This window comes from Ammospiza nelsoni, chromosome 10, assembly GCF_027579445.1.
Source record: "Ammospiza nelsoni isolate bAmmNel1 chromosome 10, bAmmNel1.pri, whole genome shotgun sequence".
Lineage (NCBI taxonomy): Eukaryota > Metazoa > Chordata > Aves > Passeriformes > Passerellidae > Ammospiza > Ammospiza nelsoni.
This window is the reverse complement of record NC_080642.1, coordinates 11,768,889-11,795,782: the sequence shown is the minus strand read 5'-3', so window position 1 is coordinate 11,795,782 and position 26,894 is coordinate 11,768,889. Positions and strand designations below refer to the sequence as shown.

Sequence of the window (26,894 nt, the reverse complement as noted above, 5' to 3'; positions counted from 1 at the left end):
GAAATGAATCAAATAACAGCCCTTAAACAGAAATGTACCACGTTCCCAGTATGGATTTTGGAGAGGACTCAGAACTCTAGGAATAATAGCAGTACCTGAGGTCATTCCTGGTGGTGTTGTTGGTCTTGGTGTTGATGGTGTTGTAATGTTAGGCAGCAGAGTAGGGGTTGTAGTAGGAAGTGGACCTATGGAGAGACACAGGAAGAAGGGGCAAGTGTCAACACGGGCCTCTGTTGTAAGCAGCTAATCCAGCCTTCCTCTAAAAGCAGACACACTGGCCTGAGAGACCAAGGGCAGGGATGGCCCTGTTATATCTCTGCAAAAGTGCTACCACCAGCAGCACAACTGGGAGATAGGAGGAGGCACATCCTCCTTTGGTACAGACCCACCACCCCGTGTCATGGGTCTTGGAGGAAGCAAAATGAAGAGTTTCAACAAGCAGAATCAGAAGGGGATGGGAGGTGGCAGCACTTGAGGAGGGTGTGGGTCGGGTTGGTGAGGTGGTGAGTACAGGCTGCATTGTGGTGCCTGGCACAGCTCTCATGGGCGTTGGTGTCAAAGGACCTAGCACGAGGGAGAGTTAGAAGAGATGTGCAACGACAGGGGAGTTTTGTTGCGAGGCACCTTGACCACTCATCACAAACAGCCAAAAAGCCAAAACCAGAAAGGCTCAGGATGCCCAGGACAGACACAGAACAGTGACTCCACATCAAAAACAATTCCAACAGCATAGACAGAATGAAGAGACAGACATGCCCCATGGTGATGGACATGGAGGAAACAAAATGAACACTTTTAAGGAGGAGTAGGAGACAGGGATGAAGCATGGCAGTACCTGAGCTGGGTGTGGGTCTGGTTGGTGAGGTGGTGACTACAGGCTGTGTTGTGTTACCTGGCAAGGGGACCGTGGGTGTTGGTGTCGGTATACCTAGTAGAAGAGACAGTTAGAGAGATGTGTACCAACAAGGGAGGTTTGTTGCAGACTGCTGGTTCCCTCACCCTTCTGAAGTACGCAACACCATGACCAGGCATAGCCAGGACAGGGATTGAAGAGTGTCATCTCAGGCAGAGCTGTCCCACTCCATGGCTCTGCCACCAGCTTAGCTGGGTCACAGCAGCAGATAAGGCACTTCTGTACCTGTGGCCAATGTCTTGTCCTTGGGTCTTATAACATGTGAACTAAAAGAGTGACTGCAGGCATTGCCAGTGCCCCAACCTCCCAGAGGAGAGTAGACTTGGGCACAAGGTGCATCAGTGCCCAAAGACAACCTGTGCTCCTGCCTCTAGCCCAGCTGTGCCTCCAGCACAGCCTGCCGCCTTGGTCAGTGACATGTCTCAAGCTGCCATTCCCAAAGCCAAGCCTTGTACCTGCACAGGCTCCCTGTACAACGGAGAGATCATCCAATGCTATGTTGCTCCTCACATCTTCACCCCATTCTCCGTCCAGCAGGATCTAAGGGAAGGAATGGTTCCCAGCATTAGCTCCAGCTGCTTGTGTGAAGAGCCATTAGAAAGCACAGCTCCTCTGAGGTGACACTGAGAGCCTGGTGGCCTTACCTGGAAGTTTCCTGTGGTGTTCACTGTGACCTCTCCCAAGTACCACCTGTCTCCATGGTTCCCAGCTTCTTGCCAGACCTCCACCAGCTCCTCACCCTTCTGCACATACACCCGCAGGGCCATGGTTTGAGCAGTTCCGTACATGTGGTACCAGAAGCGGAAGCAGAGTGTTCCTTCCCAGCTGCACTCCGGACTGACCAGGCGAGCCACAAAACCGGGGAGAGTATCAGCACTGCCTTGCAGGAAGATGTAGTAGCCATCTGAAACAAAGCACGAGCCACACTGTCACAGATGCATCAGAGCTACCCAAAGCAGCCAGGGACAACCCAAGCACAGTCCTGGGAGCACCCCAACTGCAGTTTCAGGCAGGCCAAAGGAGGGGAGAGCAAACACAGTTCCTTCACAAGCTACAACCCTCCCCAGAACCAAGTGCCTCTATGAATGTGCTCTCAGGGCCATGGCAGATGGATGCTTTGGAATGGGACATGGCAACACCTTCATAGTATTGTCACCGTCCTCACATGGCTCTGCAGAGTTAGAGAACCCTCATCTTTGCCTTCTGGAAAAGCCAGGATCTCATAACAGAGTCACAGACTCATTTGTCTTCCTACGAGACCGACAGGTCATCAAGCTGTGCTTTGCATTCTCCCCTGCATGGCAGGTCCTCGCCTGCTCTGGGGGCAGCACAAATCGATTGCCAGGGCTGGAAATCCTCCCAGAGGAATCATCTGGCCCTCGGGGACTCCAGACAAATTGCTCTGGAGGAAGGCCAGCAAAGACGTGGTATGTGTTTGCTGTTAGAAGTTTGTTGCCATCTTTGTGGGGACACCCCTCAGCCTGTGTCCTGATTGCTGTTCCTACCTCCTGTTGTGTGGTCAGAGGATGGGCCAGTATTTGGCGTGGGTGTTGGGCCTTTGTTCCTTATCCAGTCAATGCTGCTGTAATCTGCCTGGACCCACCCACACAAGTCCTCTTCAAACGTGCAGGCAAAATTGCAGTCTGTTGGTGGAGCTGAACATGGGGCAGAAAGAAAAGCAGAGGTTTTAGAGTGAGCGTGAGGCTACCTCTTCCCCAAGAACAGCAGGGCTCAAGTATATCCATGCACATCTATGGCATGCCCACGGAGAGGCAAGAGTGGCCAGCCAAGGGGGAACAGCTTGTCATAGCCACTAAAGAGCTCAGATGGGAGACAGCAGTACCTGTGCTCGTTCCAGGTGACGGTGGCGTTGTTGTATCTGGAGGTGGCGTTGTAGTGCCTGGAAAGGGAGGCAAGGTTGTAGGAGCAGGTGAATGAAACAGAGTGAAGCACAAGTGGAGGAGGAGGTATGTTTGATAATGGAGATTTGGTCCCAAATGGGGATGTTGCACAATTCCCATAACACACCCCACTCCATTGCAAACAAAGCGCAGGACAGGGTTTCCACCTGTCTGGAAGAGTCTCCTCATGCAAGGGCTGGCTCACCAGAGTGGTTAGTCATGTGATACATGGGGAAATCTCCGGCCCATGAACTGCGCCCAGAACTGCCCCCCTCCTTGTCCCTGAGATTCAAGGAAATCAGAGGTGGTCAACAGAAGGCTTACCACAGACAGTGCCAGCACTCCAGTCTCCCAGAGCAACGCCCGCCTCAGCACAGGCTGCAGCATAGGCCCCCAGGTCATTGCAGAGCTGCTCCGTGCTGCCACCCGTGGCACACTGGTCATAGACACAGCTCTCAAAGTATGTCTTGGGTGGCAGAACTGCATGGCATGGCTGGAATGGGCCACCGAGTTGTGTGAGGAGTGAACACTGCTGCTTAGCTGCCTCCTCTTCAGCAGGGGAGCAGGATGCAGGTGGGCTGATGGCTGGGTCACACCTACAAAGCAGACAAACAGCCCTGAGTTCCCTGCAGCCTGTTGACAGCAGCCACTGCATTTCCTGACCTACTCCCCAGCCAGAACCTCAGCTTCTGCAGTCCAGATCCCTCTCTTAGAAAGGCAGCCATGGCTGTCACTTGCAGGGGTGGAACACATGCCCCACAGGCACCATTGCCCTCCCTGGTTTCAGGAGGACAGAAACAACCCACTGAGGCAGTTGCGATCCAAGCAACTGAGGAGAAGCATCCTGCCCAAGCTCAGCACATTCTCCCAGGGCTCAGGAAGCTGCCTCTTCTCCCTTGCCCCGCACTTGCCATCACCAGCCCTCCCTCCTGATGTCCCTCATTGCTCCCTTCTCCCACAGTCCCTCCTGTCCTTCATCTGCATGATGGAATAAGGACTCACGGCCACTCATCATCTGGCACCCTCCAGCTGGTTCCAAAGTCGTTGAAGTCGGGTACAACCACCCCATCGGGTCGCATGAAGTCATCCTGCTGGCTCCCAGTGTACGTCCCACACAGCCCACAGAGTTTGTCCTTGTACTTCTCAGACACCTTCACTAGGAGCTCATGGTCCCCATTGAACTGCAGCTGCAGGCCCAGCTTGGTGGAAACCCGCACGTAGGAGCCGCTCAGGGAAATGGTCACGCCGGGGGCAGGAGAAGCAGGCAGGGAGACGAGGGCACCGTTGATCTGGAGAAGGGGAACAGAGGGAGACAGAAGCATGAAGAGGTGCCCTCCAGTGAGAGGTCACTGTTCCTCACTGGGGTAGTGGCAGGGCCAGCGAGCCAGAAGCTCTGCTGGCATGAGAAACCCTGTCCAGGCCTACGAGGACAGCAGCAACTGGACCAATGGCACTCTGAAAGCTCAGGAAAGCAAGCAAGAATCTGTGTCTGCATGGGCAGCCATATGTGGCCCCGCTCAGAGCTCTCCCATGCTGTTCCGAGAGCGCGCAGCAGGCTCAGGGAATAGCAAGCTCTCCCTGGGGACAGAGGGGTATTTTAAGAGTGTCCAGTGTGTCTGTTGTTCCCAGGTACAAAGTGAGAGGCTTACGTAGACTGCCTTGTGCTGGCGCAGTGCAATGTGGAGGCCTTCAAGGGACAGTGCCACAGAGTTCAGAGCTGTCCAGCTCTGGCTGCCGCGGTGTTTGTTGCGGGTGGTGATGCTGAAGCCAACAGAGGAGTTGTCACAGCCTGTCACCACTGTGTAGTTGCAGGAGCCCTGGAAGTGGTGGAGCTTCCCATCAAAGGTGCTGTAATGTGGGTCACCGTAGATGTGGCAGACGGCAGTGCCGGCTGGGTAACAGCCCCTCTGGCCATCCTGGACCTTGCAGACCTCGTCCTCGCCACAGGACAGGGCAGAGCAAACCATCTGGCCTTTGGCTTCACACTGGCACCGGCGAGTGCAGTTCTCATTCACGAAGGATTCCCCTTGCTGCAGGCAGGGAAACACCAAACCTCAGTGTGTGAGGAAGAAAAGTACAGGCAGAGGCGTGGCTTGGCAGCGGTCTGCAAAGCAGGGCAGGTTTTTCACTCACAGTATAGTAGTTGCCCTCAAAGTGGCAGCCGCAGCTGGCCTCGGGCACACAGGTGTCTCCGCTCATCAGGAAGCCAGAGCTACATGCACAGCCCTCCACACAAGGCTTGGAGCAGTTCTGTGGGGCTTGTGGGTCAACACAGGTGGCAGGACAGCCGGTCATGCAGTGGTCATAGTAGCTGTTAGGAGGACACTGCAGGGCTGCAATGGGAAGGGGAAAATTAGGACCAGAAAACTCCAACCACAGACAGCCTTGAGGGAAGGGAAAGATCTAAGAGACACATTGGTCAGAGGTTCAGAGCAGAGGCTGTGGCCCATTTCTCTTTCTGGCAATGGCAAGGCAGGTACTCACGGCAGAAGGTAGCATTCCTCCAGGAAAGAACAGTCACACCAGCTGCCTGGCACGCATCAGCATAGGCCTCCAGAGCAGCACACAGGAACTCCTGGCCACCATTCAGGGCACACAGGTCATACAAGCAGGTGTCAAAGTAGTCCTGGGGGTTGATGACGCCACGGCAGCTCTCAAAAGGGCTTGGCCTGGTGGTCAGGATGCCACAGAACTGGTCGGACCCGTAGAGCTTCTCGTCTTCTGCACTGCAGGGTGGGGAGGGCACGGGGACACCGCAGGAGGGGTCACTGTCTGGCACCTGCCAGCTCTCCCCCAGAGCATTGGAGTCTGTGGCTTGCTGCCCATTGGGCATCATGTATTCATCGTCTCTGCGGTTGTTGAAGTTGCCACACATGCCACAGGTCAGGTTGAAGTAGGTGGTGGGCACCTTCACCTCCACGGAGTGGTCAGCGTCGTAGGACACTCTGAGGCTGAAGTCTGTCTCCAGGACAATGTAGCGACCGCTCCTGCTCACCGTGATGGCCCCTCCTGCTGCACTCACCGGCAACGTCTGGTGCACGTTGTTCACCTACGGCACACACACCGCAGTGGGCCCCGGGCCTGTTCCCGGCCTCCCTGGCTGCTCCTGCCCTGGGAAAGCAGCAGCCAGCCCAGGCACGGCAAACAGCTGTCTGGTATGTGCCCACACCCCAACAGGCCTGGGGTCCACAGAGCTGTGTCATGGGTTCTGCACTGTGCTCAACATGGCCCATGCTCCCCATTTGACTCTTCGTCCTCCAGCCCCTCCCAAAAGGGAAAAAAAAGCCACCCGGTGCCTTCAGGGAAACCCACCCATTCCTGGGACTTCTGGTGCATGCCAGAACCTGATAACAGCAGCCAGACCTGCCTTGCAGCTTCCGCATGCTCATTCCAGCCCCACTGCGTACCAGCACGTGGCTCTTCTGCTGCTTGACAATGACGATGCGCTGTCCGTACACCTCAACCACGACTTCGCGCACGTAGGACACCCGGGTGCTGCCACGGTGCTCGTTCTTGGCCTCCACGTTGAAGTAGGGCAGGGAGGTGGTGTTGGAGCACACTTTGGCCAGGGTGTAGGTGCAGTTGCCCATGAAGTTGTGCGTCACCTTGTCAAAGGTTTGGTAGTGGGGGTCCCCGTGGACGTGGCAGATGCCATAGGAGTGTTCAAGGCACACGGGTTTGCCGTTCTGCACCCCGCAGAACTGGCCCGCAGGGCAGGAGGCATTGAAGCACTGCACTTTGCTTCCCCGAGAGGGACAGGTGCACTTGGAGGAGCAGGTGTTGTCCGTCCAGAACTCAGAGCCCACGGGGTAGTGCTGCCCGTTGTGCCAGCACCCACACTGCTGGCTGGACACGCAGCGGTCATTGTAGAGCAGGTACCCGCTGTCGCACACACAGCCCTCCACGCACGGCAGGCTGCAGGTAACAGGAGCCATCGGGTCAACACAGGTGGCAGGGCAGGCTGCAGCACAGGGCTCGTAGTGACTGTTGGCTGGACAAGCAATCGCTGCAGAGAGAAATGTCCAACAAATTACTTGGGGAACAGAATACACATTTCTGCTGAACATCCCCCGTTGAAAAAGTAGCTCTATCTCTATTTTCTCTATGATGTTTTTGGCTCTACATGTATGCTCAGCCCTACCCAATCAAAATGAAACACAGTCAATACAACTGGTGCCTTCAATACTGATATCTATGTGTATATCCCTACAGCCAATAGGGAGAATAGTTCTTTCTCGCCAGCTCCCTCTTCCAGTCCTGTCCTGTGTTTTCCCTAGAGTAGCAGCCCCAGGTACCATGTCTGGACTTACGGCAGAAGGTTGCGTTCCTCCACGCAGGTATCTGCACACCGAGTGACTGGCAGGCATCTGCATAGGACTGCAGGCTCTTGCACAGGGTCTCGCGGTCCAGCCCCAGCTCACACAGGTCATAGCTGCAGGTGTCAAAGTAGCTGCTGGGGCTCAGCACAGCGTGGCACACCTGAAATGGGCCACTGGTGTCATTGAGGAACCCACAGAAGTGGCTGCTGCTGATCAGTTGCTTGTCGGTCTCATTGCAGGCTGGGGTGGGCAGAGGTCCTGCTGAGCAGCTGTGGAAAGACAGGCAGAAGGGCTCCTGGGTAATTTGTGCACTTCTCCTGGTGTCTCCTCCTCCTGCCCTTGCCCAATGTGTCCCCAGGACTACTGGGGCCATACCCACCTGCTGTTGTTGGACACTTCCCAGCTGTTACCCAGGCTGGTGGAGTCTGGCTCCATTGTCCCTTCTGGGTTCTGGAAGTCATCTGCTGCTATCCCGTTGTAGTTGCCACACATGCCACAAACCTTCTGCGCAAAGGAGCTTGGAAGCGTCACCTCCACCCGATGGTTCCCATCAAACTTGACTCTCAAGCCAAAGTCAGTCATGACCATGGTGTAGAACCCACTGGACAAGACCTGCACACCCTCGGATGGGCTGCAAGGCAGGATCTCTTCCACTCCATTGACCTGGAAGGACAGAAAGCCAGACAGGATCGGAGCAGCCCATCTGGCACAGTTCTCTCTGCTCACACAACCGCACAGCATCTCCCTCTCAGGCTCACCGTCACCACTCCGCCCTGTCCCAGCCTTATCCGCAGGTCAGCCACATCGACATCCACGTATCGGACATAGGACACACGGGTGTTGCCTCCCCTGTGCTCGTTGGCCGCTTCCACGTTGAAGTAGGGCAAGGAGCTGTTGCTGTCACACAGCTTGGAGAGGGTGTAGGTGCAGGTGCCCATGAAATTGTGTAACTGCTTGTCAAATGTGTGGTAGTGAGGGTCTCCTTCCACTACACAGGTGCCTGACAGTGGAAAGACCAGAGGAAACTTTCAGCTGAGCACCTCCTTCTGCCCCTTCTCCCCAGCTTGCCCTTCACAGAGGCCTGTAGTTCTATGGCAGCTCTATTCTATTTACCTGAATCTGGCATGGGTGTTGATGTGGGCGTCTCTTCTGATGGTGTTGTGATTGTGGGTCCTGGTGTTGTTGGAGTAACATCTATGAAAGAAACAACAGTCGAAATGAGATGAATTCTCCTTGATCAACTCTGGTTGAAGACAGCAGCTATGGTTGAGGTCAGCACTTCAACTTAATGCTAGAAGAAGCATAACCTTTTTCAAGGTGTCCTCTCCCCAGCCATGGTTTGTACCTGTGCATTGTCCCTTTACAATGGACAGATCATCCAAAGCTACATCACTCCGGAGATCTTCACCGATCATGCCTTCCAGGACAATCTAAGGGAAGGGATAGATCCCGTCATTAGCTCCAGCCACACAAATGAATTGCCATTCAAAAGCATGGTTTATCTCAGTGAGAGTCAGTGAGAATCTGTGTCCTTACCTGCATATTGCCTCTGCTGTGTACCGTGACTTCTCCCAAGTTCCATCTGTCCTCTTTGTTTCCAGCATCTTTCCATTCCAGTGTTGAAGTCTCATTATGAACTACATACACACGCAGAGCCATAGTTTCAGCTGCTCCATACATGTGGTACCAGAAGCGGAAGCAGTGAAGTCCTTCTGAACTGCACACTGGACTGACCAAGCGGGCTATATCAGCTGGCTTTTGCTTGCTTCCTTGCAGGTAGATATAATAGCCCTCTGGAAACAGCAGAATATCAGGTTTTCACATTAATGGGCCAGGATAAGACAAAGTCAGTTAATTTACAGAGTGTGTACAGTAGAGCATTACTTTACCCAGCACCTTCATTATTCTTCCCAATATTCAATTCCCAATTGGACTACCAGGAGATTATACCTGTTTTGTACTTAAGGAAAGGAGCACCTTCTAAAGGAAAGGTCAGCTGCCACAGTGATCCAGTGTCAGCATGAATATACCTTTGCAGAAGCCTCCTTACAGGAACTTATGCTAAGAGGTCACATGCTCATCAATTTTCTTTGTTGCTCATCCCCCCATAACAGATTGCTGACTAATGCAGAAGACCCTGGATTAAGCCTAGAAACACATGGCCTGGATTTGCTGTTATAAGAGGCTCCTTGCATTCTTCCAAGAGAAGCACAGCCCACTGCTGTTCACTGTTCTCACCTCCAGTTGTGTGGTCATGGGAAGGGCCAGTATTGGGTGTGGGTGTCGGTCCCTTGTGCCTTATCCAGTCAAAGTCATCAGTAGTTTCTTGTTTCCACTCACAGAAGTCAGCCTCAAATGTACACCACATATTGCAGGCTGGTGGTGCAGCTGTATAGGGTGCAGAAAGAAAAACAGAATTTCCACAATAAGGTTTGGAATCCTGTCTCTGTTTGGAAATGCCCTTCTAAGTCTAATGAACCCATGTTCATGAAAACTTTGAAGATGCTACAATGGAATGAGTAGAATTGACCAGTACTGAAAAATTGACTATAAAATATGAAATTGTGTCTGAGAATGTGAGTTATTTTACAACTCCCTTCCTCATGTGTCATCATAATGCACTACGATCCTGTATTTTTACACTATGCGACAGTCATAATCCTTTGCCATTGAAAATTGCTCAAAGCTGTGCTATTTCACAAAGTAGTACTCTGCTGGCTCTTAAAGTGCTTTTTAAGTGGAAATGTAGACTTCATAATAAGAATGGTCTGACATTGCTTTTTACTGCTCATAAACTGGGATGAGAAGTATTGTCTTGGAATTGGAAAGCAGTTACAGAATGCCTTTTCATGTAATAGCCTCATTCTTAGGCTGCTGTTTTTTGCTGGCTTTGGTAATTACCTCTGGTAGCTCCAGAAAAAGCAATTTAGGGATACAAGGAAGAATTTTTTTACCATGAGCATGGTGAAATCTGGGAAATATTTGGGGTGAGCTTAGATGGTGTATAACCTGATCTAGTTATAGATGTCTCTGCTTGCTGCAGGGGAATTGCACTAGATGACCTTTTTAAAGTCCTTTCTAATCCAAACTATTCTATGATTCTATGAATGTCATGCCTCCCACCTTACCCCTGTGTTAACCAGTCTACCTAGGTAAAACCAGCCCAAAGCTGAATGGACCTCAAGCTGCAGGATTCTTTACTGATTTTAAAGCTCTGCTTTATATACTTAGGAATTTATTTTGCATGTTTGGGGAAAATGTGGAGCTGTAGACAGGTTGGTTAAGTGATATGTTAACACTTCTCAAAAAGAGAAAATATTTTCTTAAAGCCAAAATGGTGATTTATTAGACAAGTGCTCAATTGTCCCTTGCTGAGCCCTTAGCTGACAATGCATGCTCTCTCAACCCCATTCTGAACAATATTCTTGGATCAAATGTGTTATCACATTCTAAAGTGAATACAGGAAGCCCATTAAAAGCTTAATTAGAAGCCAAATTTACAGAGATGCTAAGCACTTGAAAGCTTCCTGTGTTTTGTTGAGTGCCCATCTTTGAAATTCTGCTCTATTCCTTAGTTATTTGAATTTATATTTGTAGCATGAGGATTTAATTAGATGGTGATTTGCTAAATGTCCTAATGACTTACCACAGATGGTATCCTCCCTCCATTCACCGAGATTTACACCTTCAACTTCACAGGCAGCAGCGTATGCCTCTAAAATCTTGCAGTACTGATCAGAATCCCCCTCTGTGGCACACAGATCGTAGACACAGCTCTCAAAGTACAGTTGTGGGGGAATGTGTGAATGGCAAAGCTGGAAAGGTCCACCAGTTTTCAAAATAATGTTGCAGAGTTCTTCATATTCTTTCTCTTTTTCCGTGTCACAAGCAGGCGGTACAACTGAAACTTGATTACACCTGCATGAAGAAAAAGAGCGGTGTGGTTATATAACCTTTGTGTTTTGCTCTATCCTGCAAGGCACATCCCAACTACAATAGAATGTTATGCCAAATTCTGCAGACTTGTTATGTATAGACATGGTTAATGTGTCAAACTCAAAAGTGAGAAATATTGCAATTTAACTTATAAATCACCATTAAGAATATAGCTGCAAATTGTGACTGTCTATTCACAGAACAAAGTCCAGAAGAAACAAAAAAAACCCCAGCTATCCAACACAAGAAAGATAATTTCAATTCATTATTGGATGTAGTAAGAGTAGTAATTTGTACGTAAAAGCATTAATAGATAGATAAGTGCCTCATACCTACGTTAATCTACATGAAGTTATCTCAGGAGCTGAATCTGAGAGATAGATTTAGACTTTCAGTAGAAGGTAGGAGGAAGGAACATTTTAGGGTGATATTTTAGCAATATTTTAGAATAGGGAAGTAAGGAAAAATTCAAGTTATATCCATAAAAAGAATGCCAATCACAAGTGAAATCTACAAAGCTCTTGTGGAAAAGCTCTGAAGGTTGTCTGAAATTTTGAGATTTCAATGCTTTCTATAGAAAACTGAAGTTACCCAAAGGTGAACACACTAGCGAACAAGTAGTATCAAAAGAGGGCAACTATGGAATGTAAATAATGCATGCTTGACCTATAACTAGATGATCTATGCTTCAGGCATTTTGCTGTTTCTAAAAGTATTATCTGATACTTACGTCCTGTTGTCATCCTTCACTATCCAGCTGTCACCAAATTTATTTGGATCCTGTTCTAGGACTTTATCTGGGTTTAAAAAGTCATCCTGTTGGTTGTCATTGAATGTCCCACAGAGACCACACAGCTGTCCTTTGAGACTTTCATCAACCAAAATGAAAAGCTCCTGGTCACCATCAAACTTAACCTGGATCCCTAGAGAGGTATCAATGACTATGTAGTGCCTTTGTATGGATATTCTGGCTTCATGGTCCAAATCCACAGGAAGATGAACCTGATCTCCATTCACCTAAAACAAATCCCACAGAAGAAAGAGTCAGCTTTACTCTAATGAACAGTACAGATAACAGCAGACTGAGATTAAGCAGAGACTAAAGGTGTACACTTATTTTAGACCTTGAATAGTGCTTTGTGGCACAATTTTATCTTTCTACTGTCTTAACTGCCCACAAAGCAATTGTGGAATAGTTAGTTTAAAGTTAGTAAAACCTTTCTGTTATAGATGAAGACAGAGATTAAGCTGTTTTATCCTATAACTGCATTGAGAAAACATACAACTGGACAAAAAGAAGTTATGCTGATTTATGCCTTTTTTAGGAAAAGAAATAACTTCTGTGACTTCTTGCATGTGCTGTTTTGGAGGTGAAGAATTCAGAGAAGCCTGATTCAGTTCTTTTGGGCAGAAATGTAAAGTGCATAGATGTGATGGATTGTTGTGCCTAAAGTAGAGCACTTACATAGGTCTCTTTGTTTTTCTTCAAAACAATGTGCAGATTTTTCAGCGTGACAGCAACCGAGTTCAAGGCTGTCCAATTTGGATTTCCTCTATGTTCATTTTTGGTTGTCACTGAGAACTTTTCAGAAGAATTTGTACATCTCTCAACAGCAGTATAATTGCAGTCTCCTTGGAAATGGTACAGTTTCCCATCAAAGGTTAAATAATGTGGATCCCCAAAAATGTGGCAGGTGCTGGGATTCAAAGGATAACATCCCAGGAGTCCATTCTGCACCTTGCAAACTTCACTCACTTCACATGTGTCTGAATGGCAAACTACAGTTCCATTTCCAGTACATACACATTGGCCTACACAGTCTGGTTGCCAAAAAGATTCTCCTTTCTATTAGAGACAAGAAAATAAAATTAAATTAAAATAATTAAAGGTAGTGCTGAGTTTTGAAATAAGCCCCGCACAAGAAATATTTTCCGGAACAAACCTCATAATATTTGCCATTCTGAAGGCAGCCACAGTTGCTCACGGACACACACTGTCCTCCGCTGAGGACAAAGCCACTGTTGCATTCACATCCTTCTACACAAGGTCTGCTGCAGTTCCGTGATGCAAGAGGGTCAGTGCAGGTTGCTGGACAGGCACTGGTGCATGGATTGTAATGACTATTGGGAGGGCATGCAACAGCTGAGAAACAACAAAAAAGCACTGCATTAACAAGCACAACCCGCATGAAACCACTAAACCCACGTGAAACTGCTATTCAATAACATTATTGTTTTGAGCTAGTGGCAATTGTGGGGGTTTTTTGAAGCCTGAAATTCCATTCCTATTTTACTATCAGAAAGAAGAAAAGAAAATAGACAACATGAGAAAAGTATGTTTAACTCTGTATCCTGGCTATAAAGCATCTCTAAATAAAGGAAAACAATGCCTTTCTACACTAGATCTTGAACAGAGGGGATACATTTCCACAAGTACAAGAATTGCTAAAACCATAATATGTAATAAGAAAATAAAAGGTAAAAAATCATCTAAAATTCAGGGATTACATTGAAAGGGGCATATTGCAAGTCGTTTACCAAAGATTCTTGAGAAAATGAACAAAACTATTCTCTGTTCTCTGCCAGAAAACAATAATGGCATGAATTTTGAAGAATTTTATTTCTCTGTATTTCTTGCAATTATGTGAAGAATTTATAATATCTAAGCTATGGCAGTTACTGGCTAAAATCAGCCTCATAAGACAAAAAGGAGCTGTTCAAAGGTTCATTTTTCTATGGCAACTCACGGCAGAAGGTAGCATTCCTCCAGGAAAGAACAGTCACACCAGCTGCCTGGCATGCATCAGCATAGGCCTCCAGAGCAGCACACAGGAACTCCTGGCCACCATTCAGGGCACACAGGTCATACAAGCAGGTGTCAAAGTAGTCCTGGGGGTTGATGACGCCACGGCAGCTCTCAAAAGGGCTTGGCCTGGTGGTCAGGATGCCACAGAACTGGTCGGACCCGTAGAGCTTCTCGTCTTCTGCACTGCAGGGTGGGGAGGGCACGGGGACACCGCAGGAGGGGTCACTGTCTGGCACCTGCCAGCTCTCCCCCAGAGCATTGGAGTCTGTGGCTTGCTGCCCATTGGGCATCATGTATTCATCGTCTCTGCGGTTGTTGAAGTTGCCACACATGCCACAGGTCAGGTTGAAGTAGGTGGTGGGCACCTTCACCTCCACGGAGTGGTCAGCGTCGTAGGACACTCTGAGGCTGAAGTCTGTCTCCAGGACGATGTAGCGACCGCTCCTGCTCACCGTGATGGCCCCTCCTGCTGCGCTCACCGGCAACGTCTGGCGCACGTTGTTCACCTACGGCACACACACCGCAGTGGGCCCCGGGCCTGTTCCCGGCCTCCCTGGCTGCTCCTGCCCTGGGAAAGCAGCAGCCAGCCCAGGCACGGCAAACAGCTGTCTGGTATGTGCCCACACCCCAACAGGCCTGGGGTCCACAGAGCTGTGTCATGGGTTCTGCACTGTGCTCAACATGGCCCATGCTCCCCATTTGACTCTTCGTCCTCCAGCCCCTCCCAAAAGGGAAAAAAAAGCCACCCGGTGCCTTCAGGGAAACCCACCCATTCCTGGGACTTCTGGTGCATGCCAGAACCTGATAACAGCAGCCAGACCTGCCTTGCAGCTTCCCCATGCTCATTCCAGCCCCACTGCGTACCAGCACGTGGCTCTTCTGCTGCTTGACAATGACGATGCGCTGTCCGTACACCTCAACCACGACTTCGCGCACGTAGGACACCCGGGTGCTGCCACGGTGCTCGTTCTTGGCCTCCACGTTGAAGTAGGGCAGGGAGGTGGTGTTGGAGCACACTTTGGCCAGGGTGTAGGTGCAGTTGCCCATGAAGTTGTGCGTCACTTTGTCAAAGGTTTGGTAGTGGGGGTCCCCGTGGACGTGGCAGATGCCGTAGGAGTGTTCAAGGCACACGGGTTTGCCGTTCTGCACCCCGCAGAACTGGCCCACAGGGCAGGAGGCATTGAAGCACTGCACTTTGCTTCCCCGAGAGGGACAGGTGCACTTGGAGGAGCAGGTGTTGTCCGTCCAAAACTCAGAGCCCACGGGGTAGTGCTGCCCGTTGTGCCAGCACCCACACTGCTGGCTGGACACGCAGCGGTCGTTGTAGAGCAGGTACCCGCTGTCGCACACACAGCCCTCCACGCACGGCAGGCTGCAGTTGTAGGGAGCTGTTGGGTCAACACAGGTGGCAGGGCAGGCTGCAGCACAGGGCTCGTAGTGACTGTTGGCTGGACAGGCCAGTGCTGAGTAAGGAAAGATACAGATATAAATTATTATATTTTTAATTATTCAAGTCTTGGTGTTTGTTTAATATCATATTCTGATTTCTTTTTAAATGCTTGTGAACATCTTGGGATTAGCAGCATTTTCATGCATGCCTTTGTTTTCTTACACACTTGAAATTTTTTTTGAGTTTTGGCTGCCTAAAGTTTCACTCAGAGAGAGCATTTCCTAGGACTTGAATATAATTTCTTGAATTATTGCATTGGACAGAGGATATCAATATCATGTTAGTTATTTGTACTAGACATGCTACATTTAGTCTCTAGTTCTGATAGTTAATTCTAATTATAGTTAATTCTAATGATAGTTTTAATGTCTAATTCTTATTTTTTCACTTCACTGAGGTCTTTAAATTTCTTTAAATAATCATCCTGTAGACACACCCTACTCTATTTTTATATTTTGTTACATGCATGACATATAACTACCATTTGTAATCAGATCTTTTAGACACTGTCATATTCTGATGAGCAGGTCTGAGAACTGGAGCTTCCTAAGCAATCTTTTTTCAGCTTCCAGATGTTTATATGATGTGGGGTAATTTTTAATGACATATTTTCTCACTCTATTTTTAGCCTATTTTTTTAAGGAGACAGAAGTTATACAATGACCTTGTACATTTCTCTGCTCATCCTCCCACTTAATTTGACCCAGATGCTCTACAGGAAATACCTCGGTGAGGTTGGCAGAGGACAAAAATATACACAGCTTCATGAAAGAAAATAGGCACAAGGCAAGGAGAAGGGATGCTGCAAACTTAGCAGAAAGAAGGGATGCAGAGGCAGCTCAATCCTGCTTAGAAACCCTAGAACCTCTAGGAGAGAAAGGCCTCAGTAATGTCTCCAGCCTAGAAAATGTGCTTGATGGAGACCGAAGTCAAGTGGGAAACAAAAGTCAGAAAAGAAATTAGGCTTCAGTAATTCCAATGTTTTCAGATAAGCTTTTTAGTCATCCCTTTTAGAAGGGACATGGGTCACTGAATTACTATTTCCTGTTCCTTTTATTGTTTCTAGTGGAAACAGATCTGTTCAGGCATTTCAGACATTAAATTTGTATTTCAATTCTGTTCTAAAAAGAATATGGATTTTTTTTCCTATACTATATACCTGAATGCTTGAGAAATCTTCTTTATTTACTCTTTACCAATACTCAAAAAAGAAAAATCGTTATTCCTACTTACTCCCTAGCACAGACATCTATCTATTACTTCAATACTTGACACATTTTGTCTTGTACTTCTGTGTGTTTCTGTCTCTTCCATCTCTTCCCTACTCTCGCTGTGTTCTCCACACTCAGTAGCATTGTTACAATATACATTTCACAGACTTTTGACTTCAGTCCTAGCCTTTAATTTCAGGCTTTCTAACAGTGCTGGCTCCTCTCCCATCTGAAACCATGAATGACTACACCTGTACAGGACACTGATGCTTTCCTCCACATCCAATTGGGAAGAATGGTCAGCACTCCCTACTCTCTTACACATGAGGGAGTCTCTTCCTTCCACTTGCTCCCTTTGCAGAGAGGAATTCCAATTCAATTTTAAGATGGATTAGATGGAATTTTTTTCCTTTCATTCAAAGCAACTATTTTCCCTAGCATCTTCCCAAAGGAATCAAATTGAGGAACTACATATAACCTTGAAATCTTTAGCCTGATCAGTCAAGATTCTCAGTGCTACATGAATTCAAAAGAGGCTTGTAAGGCTCTGTCCTCAGGAAATCCTCATTAAACCCTCCTGACAAGTGATAATTTCTAGCAATCTTTGATACATACGGCAGAAGGTTGCGTTTCTCCATGGTTCCAGCTGGACTCCTGCAGCTTGGCACACGTCTGCATAAGCCTGTAGGCTTTCACAGAGGGCTGCATTGTTCAAGTGAAGCTCACAGAGATCATACTGGCAATCTTCAAAATAACTCTGTGGATCGACCACTGCATGGCAGTTCTGGAATGGACCACTTGGATCTGTGATCAGGCCACAGTATGCATTGCTCTGGATCATGTGTTTTTCCTCATCAGTGCAGTTTGGAGTATGGCCATAATCTGGTGAACACCTAATGAGGAAAAAAAAAAAAAAAGAAAAAATATGTGGAAAAATTAACAGATCAACTCTGGGTTCACTAACACCTTAGATGCTTTTGAAATCACATCTACCAAAACTACAGATCTCTTCCCAGACTAAACATGATGTATTTACAGTCCCTCTATTTCAGATTCTTAGGATAGAAATTCAGATTTTAATATGATCTCAACCTCCTAATCTTTAAGAAGCCTGGATGAAACCCAGGTATTTATTTTTGGCTTTCTCGTAAGTCAGGCTGTTTACATGTAAGGGGAATTAGAAAGTGAAAGCATTCGAAGTTCAAATCCTACTGTCATTAAATAACATACTGTGAAATAATTAACAATAAGTCAAGCATCTCAGAAGAGTTAAAACAATGTCTTCAAGTATTAGCATTCATAAACTAAAACAATAACTGAAATCTTACTGGGCACCTTCAGTGTTTTATTCAAACACTAAAATGTACATTTAAACGTACAAAAGGAATTTAGCTAAGTCAATGCTAAAACTCACAGATCATTCTCCCTGTCTGGCCTGTGCTTGTATTTAATACACTCCTTCTTTGGGTTTGCTCAAACAGCACCAGGAGACAAAAGAAGCTCCCATGGCTTTTCTCTCCTATCAGCAAGGCAAAGCAAATGAGAAAAGCAGTGTCTCTCATATGGGAGTGTTTTTTCCTTGCAGCTTTGTGCCCTGAGTTGCATCAGGGTGCCTAAATAGACCATTTATGGAGACATTACAAAATATATGTTTTTCTGATTAAATGGCCACTGTTCCTGAAAACCTCAATGTGTAAGTAATCCTAAAACTCAGGCCCAGAGGGGCCTGCAGAGGTATGTGATGTGAAGATATGTGTGCTGTGTATGCAGTGCCCAGCACCTGGCAGGATCCAGCCCTGAACAACAGGGACAAAGCCCTTCCCCATGGGGAGGCTACAGGGCTGGCTCTGGCTGCCTGAGCCCAGCAGAAGCCTGAGCTTTTCCTGAGGAATCATCATGATGTGAGGGAGCAAAAACCCTCCCCCCCTCCCCACCCCAGCTGGCCTCTCTTTGGGCACAAAGCATATGTGGAGTAAGATTTGAAGGGGGAAGAAGGAGGGTTCACTCCCCTGTCCTTGGCACTGTTGAGGCCACACCTTGATTCCTGTGATCCCTTTTGGGTCTCTCACTACCAGAAAGAGGTGCTGGGCTGTATCCAGAGAAGGAGCTGGTGAAGGGTCTGGAGCAAAAGTCTTATGAGGAGTAGCTGAGGAAACTGAGGTTGTTTGGCCTTGGGAGAGGAAAGGCTCGGGGGACACCTCCTCACTCTCTGCAGCTTCCCAAAAAGAGGTTGTAGTGAGATGGGGAACAGTTTCTTTTCCAGGAGACAGGGTGAGAGGAAGTGGCCTCAAGTTGCACCAGGGGAGGTTTAGATTCAGTATTAGGAAAAATTGCTTCTCCAAAAGGGCTGTTGAGCATTGGAACTGCCCAGGGAAGTGATGAAGTCACCATCCCAGGAGGAAATGAGAGGATGCCCAAGTGTTGCATTTGGGGACATGGTTTGTTGGTGGATATAACAGTGCTGGGTAAACTATTGGACTCGATGACATTAAATGTCTTTTCCAGCCTAAACAGTTCTAAGAGTCTAAGAAATGTTCTCTTTTTAAGCACAGTTAAATTTTCTGTGAAATTTTACCCAGATGCATAAAGAACACTGAAAGGGTAGATTTTATCCGACGTATCAGACATTTTTGGCCTCCAAAGAAGAGTTGCATAAAACACTGGTCATTGCACAGCCAACAGGTAAGACTTGACATCCAGTCAGGAGTCCTACCTGGAGTCGTTGTAAACCTGCCAACTGTTGCCAAGGCTGGTTGAGTTGGCTTCCATCTCTCCATCTGGGTTGAGAAAGTCATCTGCTTTTTGCCCGTTGTAATTTCCACATATTCCACAGACTTTAGACATATAGGTACTGGGAAGAGTGATTTCTGCTCTGTGGTTTCCATCAAACTTGACTTGCAGCCCGAAGTCAGTAGTAACCACAACGTACTGCCCACTGAGGGAAATACTGACACCTGGGACCAAGGTCACAGGGACCACCTGGCTGACTCCATTGACCTGCAGGTACAGAGGAGGACAAGTATTATAAGCACTTGACAAGAATAATTTTTAATGGTGACCCTCCTAGATCCTTATGTGGACACAGTGAGCAGTAAGAAGTCACTCTGTGCTAGTATTTGTGTATATGGCCACATAATCTAGGGCTTGAGGGCATAACAGCATGGCTACAACATAACTTACTAGTGTGGTCTTGTTGAGCCAGACACAGCTGGCAAAAGTCCAAGACAGTGTGGTCTGTCTGCAGCAATGGCCTACAGACCTATTCCTTTTTATAATAAAACCAGTAAATAGGGGAAAGGTCAAGAGAGAGACTGTTGGACAAGTGAGGGCATAGTTCTCCATGTCTCTAAGATCAGATGGGAAAGGTTTCAGTATACCTTTAATCCTTCGCCTCCTTTAAACCACTGTTGTACTTTCTTATAAGAAGGGTAATAATGAAGCAAGGTGACCTGTTCATATGTGGGGAGTTTGGCTCAATCATTTCTACTGTCTTGGACCTTTATGGAAAGGATCCAGAAAGAAGTCCAAGGGTATAGCAGGCCAAGGGTACAATAGTGTAAGGAGAGTCATGAGACTGTCGCTCCAGGACTGCCATCTGACCCTGTTTTATGGCAAAGGCCAGGTGTTAAGTGAACAGAAAGTGGAATAAGTAAAAATCAGGGAGAAGTGTTCAACATTACAGGCTACCACACAGGATTGGGAAATGACTACCAGCTTGAACTCAGCTAATTCAGAGCCTCTTTGCTCCCTGTTATATGCCAAACTTGAGCATGGGGGAGCAAGTTAGAGTGGTAGTCTAGACCACCAACCCCATCTGGATTGTCAGCTCTTAGCCCACCTTTCAAAGTACAGCACAGAATTCTAGCCTATCCTTTCAGTTTTGAAATTCCCATGTTTAGGAACTCCACAGTACTTCTGCTCTTAAATATCTGACTGCCCTCTAAGAATTATTGTATAGATGCTGGAAATTTTTAGTCACTGTACAGCACCTTCATTCATGCTATGAGTTATGAAGGATAGACAATGGGCTCCAACCTCACCTTAACAGCTTTTTTTTGACCAAGGTTGATCCTGTAGCCATAGACATCAACATCCACATACTGGACATAGGACACACGGGTGTTGCCTCTCCTGTGCTCATTGGCTGCTTCCACGTTGAAGTAGGGCAGGGAGCTGTTGCTGTCACACAGCTTGGAGAGGGTGTAGGTGCAGGTGCCCATAAAGTCATGACGCTGCTTGTCAAAGGTGTTGTAGTGGGGATCCCCATGTATACTGCAAATAGCTTCTGGAGACAGGAAAAAGCAATATGCTCTCATTAACATAGAAACACATCCCAAAAGCCCATCTTATTGTGTCCTCCTACTGCACAATCACCCTCATTTTGTAGATTACACCTGGAAGAACTGAAACAGAACAGGCTGATTTGTGCAGCATAAAGCAACATCGTATACAAACACCCACAGAAATTAACAGAAGCAAAGAAGCAGTGCTGCTAGTAAAAACTGTAAGTGCCCTAGTGTCCTACAACCCATTGAGTAGTACATGTGATTGGCTAAAATTACCTGTCACTGGAGCTGGTGTAGGTTCTGTTGGTGTAGGTGTTGGTGGTACAGGTGTAGGGACAGGTTCTGTTAGTGGAAAAGACAAAGCAATACAATGAGCTTTAACATTACAGGGTGGACCCTATTTACACACTAACATACAGGAATTTTCACTTACTCCTCACCAGCATAAAGTTAGAAGTTCTCCAGTGAAGAAAGTAGAACTGCCTGTGTTTAAAATTGGGGATGTGTGGGTCTTTGTAGCTCTTAGGAAAACTCGTCTGATTGTTAGTTAGACCACGGTGACTGAGCTCGGGCTCCTCTCGGGAGCTGGAAGTGTAGTTACAGCTGGGTGTGTGACTCCCTCTGGTGTGTGATAAGATACACGAAGGTTCTACTGTCAGCAAGTGCTGGCAGGTATGAGAGTGAAATGAACAGAGAAGCTCTTGTCTCTTGGAGTTACCTTTGTGCACCATCCAGTGGCTGAATCGTGTGCAAATACAACTGGGAAAATGAAGAACTGGCTCTGCCTAGCCCTCAAACAAAATAAAACCCCAAGTCTTTTTCATGGAATTTTAAATAAAATCATATGATCAGACAATGTGGACCTGAAAGGAAATCTTTGTCACAGATATTGTACATTTGAAACATGTTATGTCATTATCTTAGTAGTATTTCACAGAGAACAACACCTATTGAGACCTAATGAAATTTTCTGTAAGTTTTTCAGCAAATTTCTCAGTCAATTCACATTCTGTAGGTATTTCATGCTTGTCAGTAAAAATGGATCCCAGCCATGAACAGCTTGTGCTAGTCTTGGCTGATCTGTTACAGGGTCAGAGATAGAGCTCAAATTGCTGATTCACAGTCAAAGTTGGTAGTGCAACTCAGTGGTATTGACTCGTTGTTATTTCTTATTGTGACATGTGGTTGTACTGAGTATTTAATGAGCTGGCATGACCTGATATTTGCTATAAAATGCCAATTAGACCATTTAATCTGGAAGCCTAGATCAATGTGCAAAGCCTTGTCTAGGTTTAGAGATGCACTTCAGACTTAGATGTGAAGGTGAATTTTGCTGTACTTGGTGGAAAAGTTCCCATTTGCAGAGAAAGGGATAGCTTGTCTTGGATGTTGGAGGTGATGAGGAAAGATTAAAGAAGAAATTACAGCAAAACACATAATATAAAAGTGAAGTGAGCTGTAAAGTTTTTTGCCATTTCTCTTTTGTGGTTTAAAGTTCTGAGGGGTTGCTATATTGTATATGGAGTAGAATAATGGAAAATTGTGTTCAGCTCTAAACAGAGAGGAGGAAGTAGCACAGACTTGGTTGCAAACACAGACTTACCACAGGGTCCATCCCTAACTCTCACATTGTCCAGTGCTGTATCACCATACTCTGTCAGTCCTCGGACAGCCTCAAAAATTACCTAGGCAGGACACAAAGTGATCTCTGCATCAGAGATGTTTAGGCAAACACAAGACCATTTCTTTTAGCATGTTTTCAAACTAACCTGTCTGCTTTTTGGCTAAAAATTGCAACCAGCAAAATGAGGTTATAACAGCTATAAGAATATATATTCTGTAATAAGGTAAGGACTGCAAGAAACCTTTTCCTCGATTTTGCTGACTTATAAATGATTTATGAGAATTAGTGATCTGGATTCTTCAGAGGAGTCCAGCAAGTAGCATCCCAAAGTTCAAACCTTGAAACTCACAGCTGATAAGTCTGCATTTAATTACGACATCTAAAGTCCTTAACTTCATGATAGAATTAAGGAGGAAAGGAAGGAAAAAGAGAGACAATGAAACTGAATTTTATCCTTTAACTAACAGCACTAGTGAAACTAGGAGGTTGGTGGTTTCTTCTCTTAGTTCATTGACAGAAATCATGAGGCCATTCTATTTACAAAATATAAACCTAGCAAATCTCAGTTATATTTTCTAGTTTACATGTACAATACTTTGCAGCCTCCAAGGTGAGAACAAATGCTGTCACTGTACAAAGAAATATATTCTGCAAATCTATTACCTTTATCTTCCTCTGTGTCGGAAAAGTGTGAGTGATGGCACCGTATTCCCAAAAGGAACTCTGGTTTCCCTTCCGATGCCACACCACAGACTCCCCTAAACTATCTTGGATGAGCACTCTCAGCTCATTCATATCTTCTGATCCAAACATGTAGTACCAGAAGTCTATGCATATTTTTCCAGAAACTACAGTATCTGGGCTCTCCAGCCTGTTAGTGTCGAAGGGGATCAGATTACTCGCTTCTTGGTAGATGAAATAACCTTCTGCAGAGTGAAACAAAAATTAAAATATGGTTGAAGCTTCTGATAATTTATTAGGTGTCATTTAAAACTGAAGTACAATCCCAATCTGGAAGAAATTAAGGCATCATTATCAGTGCAAAGAAGAAAAGTAAAGGGTGTTTGGACTTCACATTGCAATGGATAACTCGTGTAGTTATACAAAGTAGAATGTGAGCCTGAGAGCAAAGCAAATATATTTCATCTCACAAGAATAATTATTTTGGGATCACAATTAAAGACGTGGGACTCTTTCAAGAGACAGCACTTCCAGACACTGCCACACTGATATGTTCAGTTTCCACTTTCCCAAAAGGAAAATAAGGCAGTCTTCTACATGTTCTTTTGTGGGATATATTTTTTAATAAATATTTGGTCTCAATATGAGTAAATCTTTGCCACAAGGAAAACTCCAAACTGTCAGCATTTTGTTTTGTCTCAAAATAGAAGAAATAGAAAGCAATGCTGATATTTCCTTAAAAATATTGAAATTTGACATTATGAAAAGAAAGGAAAGTTTTCAAAATTCAGGAACTTGCAGTCTTTCTTTATAATTTGAAATGCTCTTGTCTGATTGAAATATGAAATCAGATTTTGCTTTCTTAGGGCTGAAATCTTTTGCTTCACATGGGCTAAGATCAAAGTTAGCTTTCCCCAGTGCAGCTAAATTCAAGTGTCTCCTCCATTTGACTATGGAAAAAAATCAAGAATAAATGAATGACCATTTCTGTCTTGTAAAGTATGGCTCCGCACATAGCATCTAACATTCAGTCATAGATTTAAGTTGGCAAGAAAATCTAAGTCACGTTTAAAGTTATATGGTCTATGTTAATTCAAAAAGAAGAACATTATTATTTATGTTAATCCAAATTAAAATGCTTCATTTTTTTCTTCCAACAGAGAATTTTAATTGTTATTATCAAAATAGAAAAACCGAAGAAAATTATTTAGCAACAATCCCAACTAATCTGTTCTAATCTGCTTACTGACTCTGACAGTAGCTGACTTTCAGTCTTGGGATAATTACAGGAAGCCGTATGGCTGCAGACTGATCCCCCTAAATGGATCTGCTGGGGCAAGGATAGTGCTTCAAACACACAGAGACGGAACTGTGGAGTATTTCTTTGCTACTGTGAGCGTGTTGGACTCCAGTTTTTAAATCACAGGTATCAGAGGACAAGGTTTTAAAAATGTTCTTCAGTTTCAAACTTGATTTTGTAACTAGCTGGTGTGAACTTTATCTCATGCCAGTGTAGTAATCATTACATTTGTTGCCATAAACTGGTATCAGTGGAATTTGGCCAGAAGCCCTCTCTTGAAAAATAATCTGTTCTATGTCACTATTATTCTCTATGAGGTCTTAAGCGTGATACAATTTGCTTTCTTTTACTTCCATGCACTGATAAAGATATCCAATCTATGATGTGAAGTCAGCGTAATAAGCTCCTGTCTGATACGATGAAAAGTCAAAGACAGGTGTCAGCATGAAAGACACAAGACACATTTCAAAAGACTTAATGAATCTCTTTTCCCTTTCAAGGAAAGGAGAAATAAAGGTAGTCAAGCTATCTTCAGAAAAGGAGAATAAATGAGGCCACAATTGAGCACTTACTTCCATCAGGATAGTCCCCATCAGGGCCTGTTCCATCAGTTGGAGTATCATGCTTGGTTCGTATCCACATTCCCTGGTTGATATTGCAAGGCTGGGTCCAGTCACAGAATGGCCTTGAGTTATTGTTAAAATCACATCTGGTGAGGTAAGCTGAAATACAACACATGACAGTGAGGAAGAGGAGCCAGCATGTCCAAAGTGAACCTTGGATGGTTATCAGCACCATTGCCATGTAGTTACCTGTTTCAGGATCCCATGTCCTCAAGCCACCTCTTGGTCTTTGCCTGATCCTGTCAAGAAAAAAACAGAGTGAAACCCTTGTGGAATTAGTGACTCAAAAACTGGCAAAGAAAGAATGTTGGGACCTCAATGTATGCCTATGGGCATTTCACTGAACAACTGAAGAGACCCAGGATTTCCCCCATGTCTGAATTTCTCTTCCCATATCGAAGTTACTCGTTCGTGGCAAAACTTGGAGAGCAAAGGTGAGAAGGAACTTCTGCTCTCTATCCCTCTGAACTGGGATGAGGGGAGTTCTGGGCACAGAGAGCTGCAAGTGGATACATCTCAGCTCAGACAGCACCAAGATAATAGCAAAGACTTTCTAGGAACTTGCTCAAGGCTTTATTATCCCCACTGTTGCTAAGCAAAGCATGTCAATGCCAGTAAGCCAGTGCTCTGTGTAACTTGGTTATTTGCTGGAAGACTACATATTTCCTTTAATCCCTGCAAATCTCTCATGACACAAAGGTTAAATTTCATGCAGCACTTCTAATTTGTCCTGAAAATGCTGCAAAACAAAAGGAGTTACAAATATGCAGTCCTTGTGTACTACAAAGTCTTGCAGAGATGAGTTGACCCCAGATCAAAATGCCACTGCAGATCACAACATAAACGGCTCTGTTCTTTAGGTGTTTTGCATAAGGAAGGGATGATCCCCAATTTCTGGATGTAGAGTTCTGTTCCAAACTCTGTGGTGCTCCCTCCTTAATTATCCTTACTGTACTTGACACAGTATAGAGAATCTGTCCTTAAAGTGAATGGAGAATAAAGAATGTCTGCGCTGCTCAAAATCCAAGCAATGACATTCAGAAAACCAGGGAGATTAGGAGCAAATATCACAATTAATTTATTGCAAAATAATGCAATGAAATGCAGCAAGAAACTGGAAAACAGATTGATCTCAGGCTAAGGAGGAAAAACAATATAGTAAAGACAGAGTAAGAAAGTTTTCTTCATTATTCTCCTTGGATTTCATCTTGCATGGGAAAGGGAAAACCAAGAAAAGTTGCCACTCAGTCTCTATTGAGTGCTATCTTAAAACTGTTACACATCAGGCAAATCCTAAAGCAAAGGTTACTCCAGGTATATTCAGAGTCAAGAGAGTTTTATAAGTATTTGGGCTATTTGTCCAGATCTCTTCTTTTCAGATGTTCCATTAGAAATCCAGGTGTTAGATTTCTCTCTCAGACAGAAGCCAGAGCAGAATCAGGTAACCACAAATTTAAAATATTTCTTTCAAAAAATTACATGGTTCAATTGTACAACGTTCATAATTAAAAAAGGGAAGAAACATTCCACATTTGAAAAGTGAAGAAAGGGTATTAATCATTAACAGCTAATCTTCCTGAATTAAGCTACATTCAGTAGTGTGCTACTTACCCTGTGGTACTCAGCACTGAAATACAGAGTAAAATTAAAATGTATTTTAAGTGCCAGGGGGTCCCCATATTAGAAGACAGAGTTAAATCTTCTGTGTAGTGCAGCTTGCATAGTAATCCACCTGCTGTACTGAGCAAGGAGAAAAAGGGGATGAGCTACAGTGAAGCAGGTGAATATATTGACAAGAGGGTGGAGGCCATTATAAAAATCTGTCCAACCATATATCATGTTCC

The 26,894-nt window shown here is 45.7% G+C and overlaps 1 protein-coding gene across 1 annotated transcript in view; it reads right to left on the bottom strand.

Moving 5' to 3' along the window:
- LOC132077670 (IgGFc-binding protein-like) overlaps positions 1-25,069 on the bottom strand; it is a 62,873-nt gene extending 37,804 nt beyond the window's left edge. Inside the window, exons 1-31 of the mRNA XM_059479492.1 lie at positions 25,000-25,069; positions 23,194-23,372; positions 22,592-22,606; positions 22,426-22,507; positions 21,099-21,164; positions 20,577-20,821; positions 19,250-19,533; positions 17,263-17,429; positions 14,740-15,338; positions 13,817-14,381; positions 13,013-13,212; positions 11,800-12,086; positions 10,780-11,051; positions 9,372-9,521; positions 8,670-8,926; positions 8,479-8,563; positions 8,247-8,327; positions 7,892-8,133; positions 7,513-7,796; positions 7,125-7,402; positions 6,222-6,820; positions 5,299-5,863; positions 4,948-5,147; positions 4,464-4,844; positions 3,817-4,103; positions 2,680-2,813; positions 2,419-2,568; positions 1,558-1,817; positions 1,369-1,453; positions 836-928; positions 96-185 (exon numbers count right to left, since the gene is read on the bottom strand). Of these exons, the coding sequence (XP_059335475.1) occupies positions 96-185; positions 836-928; positions 1,369-1,453; positions 1,558-1,817; positions 2,419-2,568; positions 2,680-2,813; positions 3,817-4,103; positions 4,464-4,844; positions 4,948-5,147; positions 5,299-5,863; positions 6,222-6,820; positions 7,125-7,402; positions 7,513-7,796; positions 7,892-8,133; positions 8,247-8,327; positions 8,479-8,563; positions 8,670-8,926; positions 9,372-9,521; positions 10,780-11,051; positions 11,800-12,086; positions 13,013-13,212; positions 13,817-14,381; positions 14,740-15,338; positions 17,263-17,429; positions 19,250-19,533; positions 20,577-20,821; positions 21,099-21,164; positions 22,426-22,507; positions 22,592-22,606; positions 23,194-23,372; positions 25,000-25,069 (7,252 nt within the window). The remainder of the gene's footprint in view (positions 1-95; positions 186-835; positions 929-1,368; positions 1,454-1,557; positions 1,818-2,418; positions 2,569-2,679; positions 2,814-3,816; positions 4,104-4,463; positions 4,845-4,947; positions 5,148-5,298; positions 5,864-6,221; positions 6,821-7,124; positions 7,403-7,512; positions 7,797-7,891; positions 8,134-8,246; positions 8,328-8,478; positions 8,564-8,669; positions 8,927-9,371; positions 9,522-10,779; positions 11,052-11,799; positions 12,087-13,012; positions 13,213-13,816; positions 14,382-14,739; positions 15,339-17,262; positions 17,430-19,249; positions 19,534-20,576; positions 20,822-21,098; positions 21,165-22,425; positions 22,508-22,591; positions 22,607-23,193; positions 23,373-24,999) is intronic.
- Positions 25,070-26,894: the final 1,825 nt, after the last annotated feature.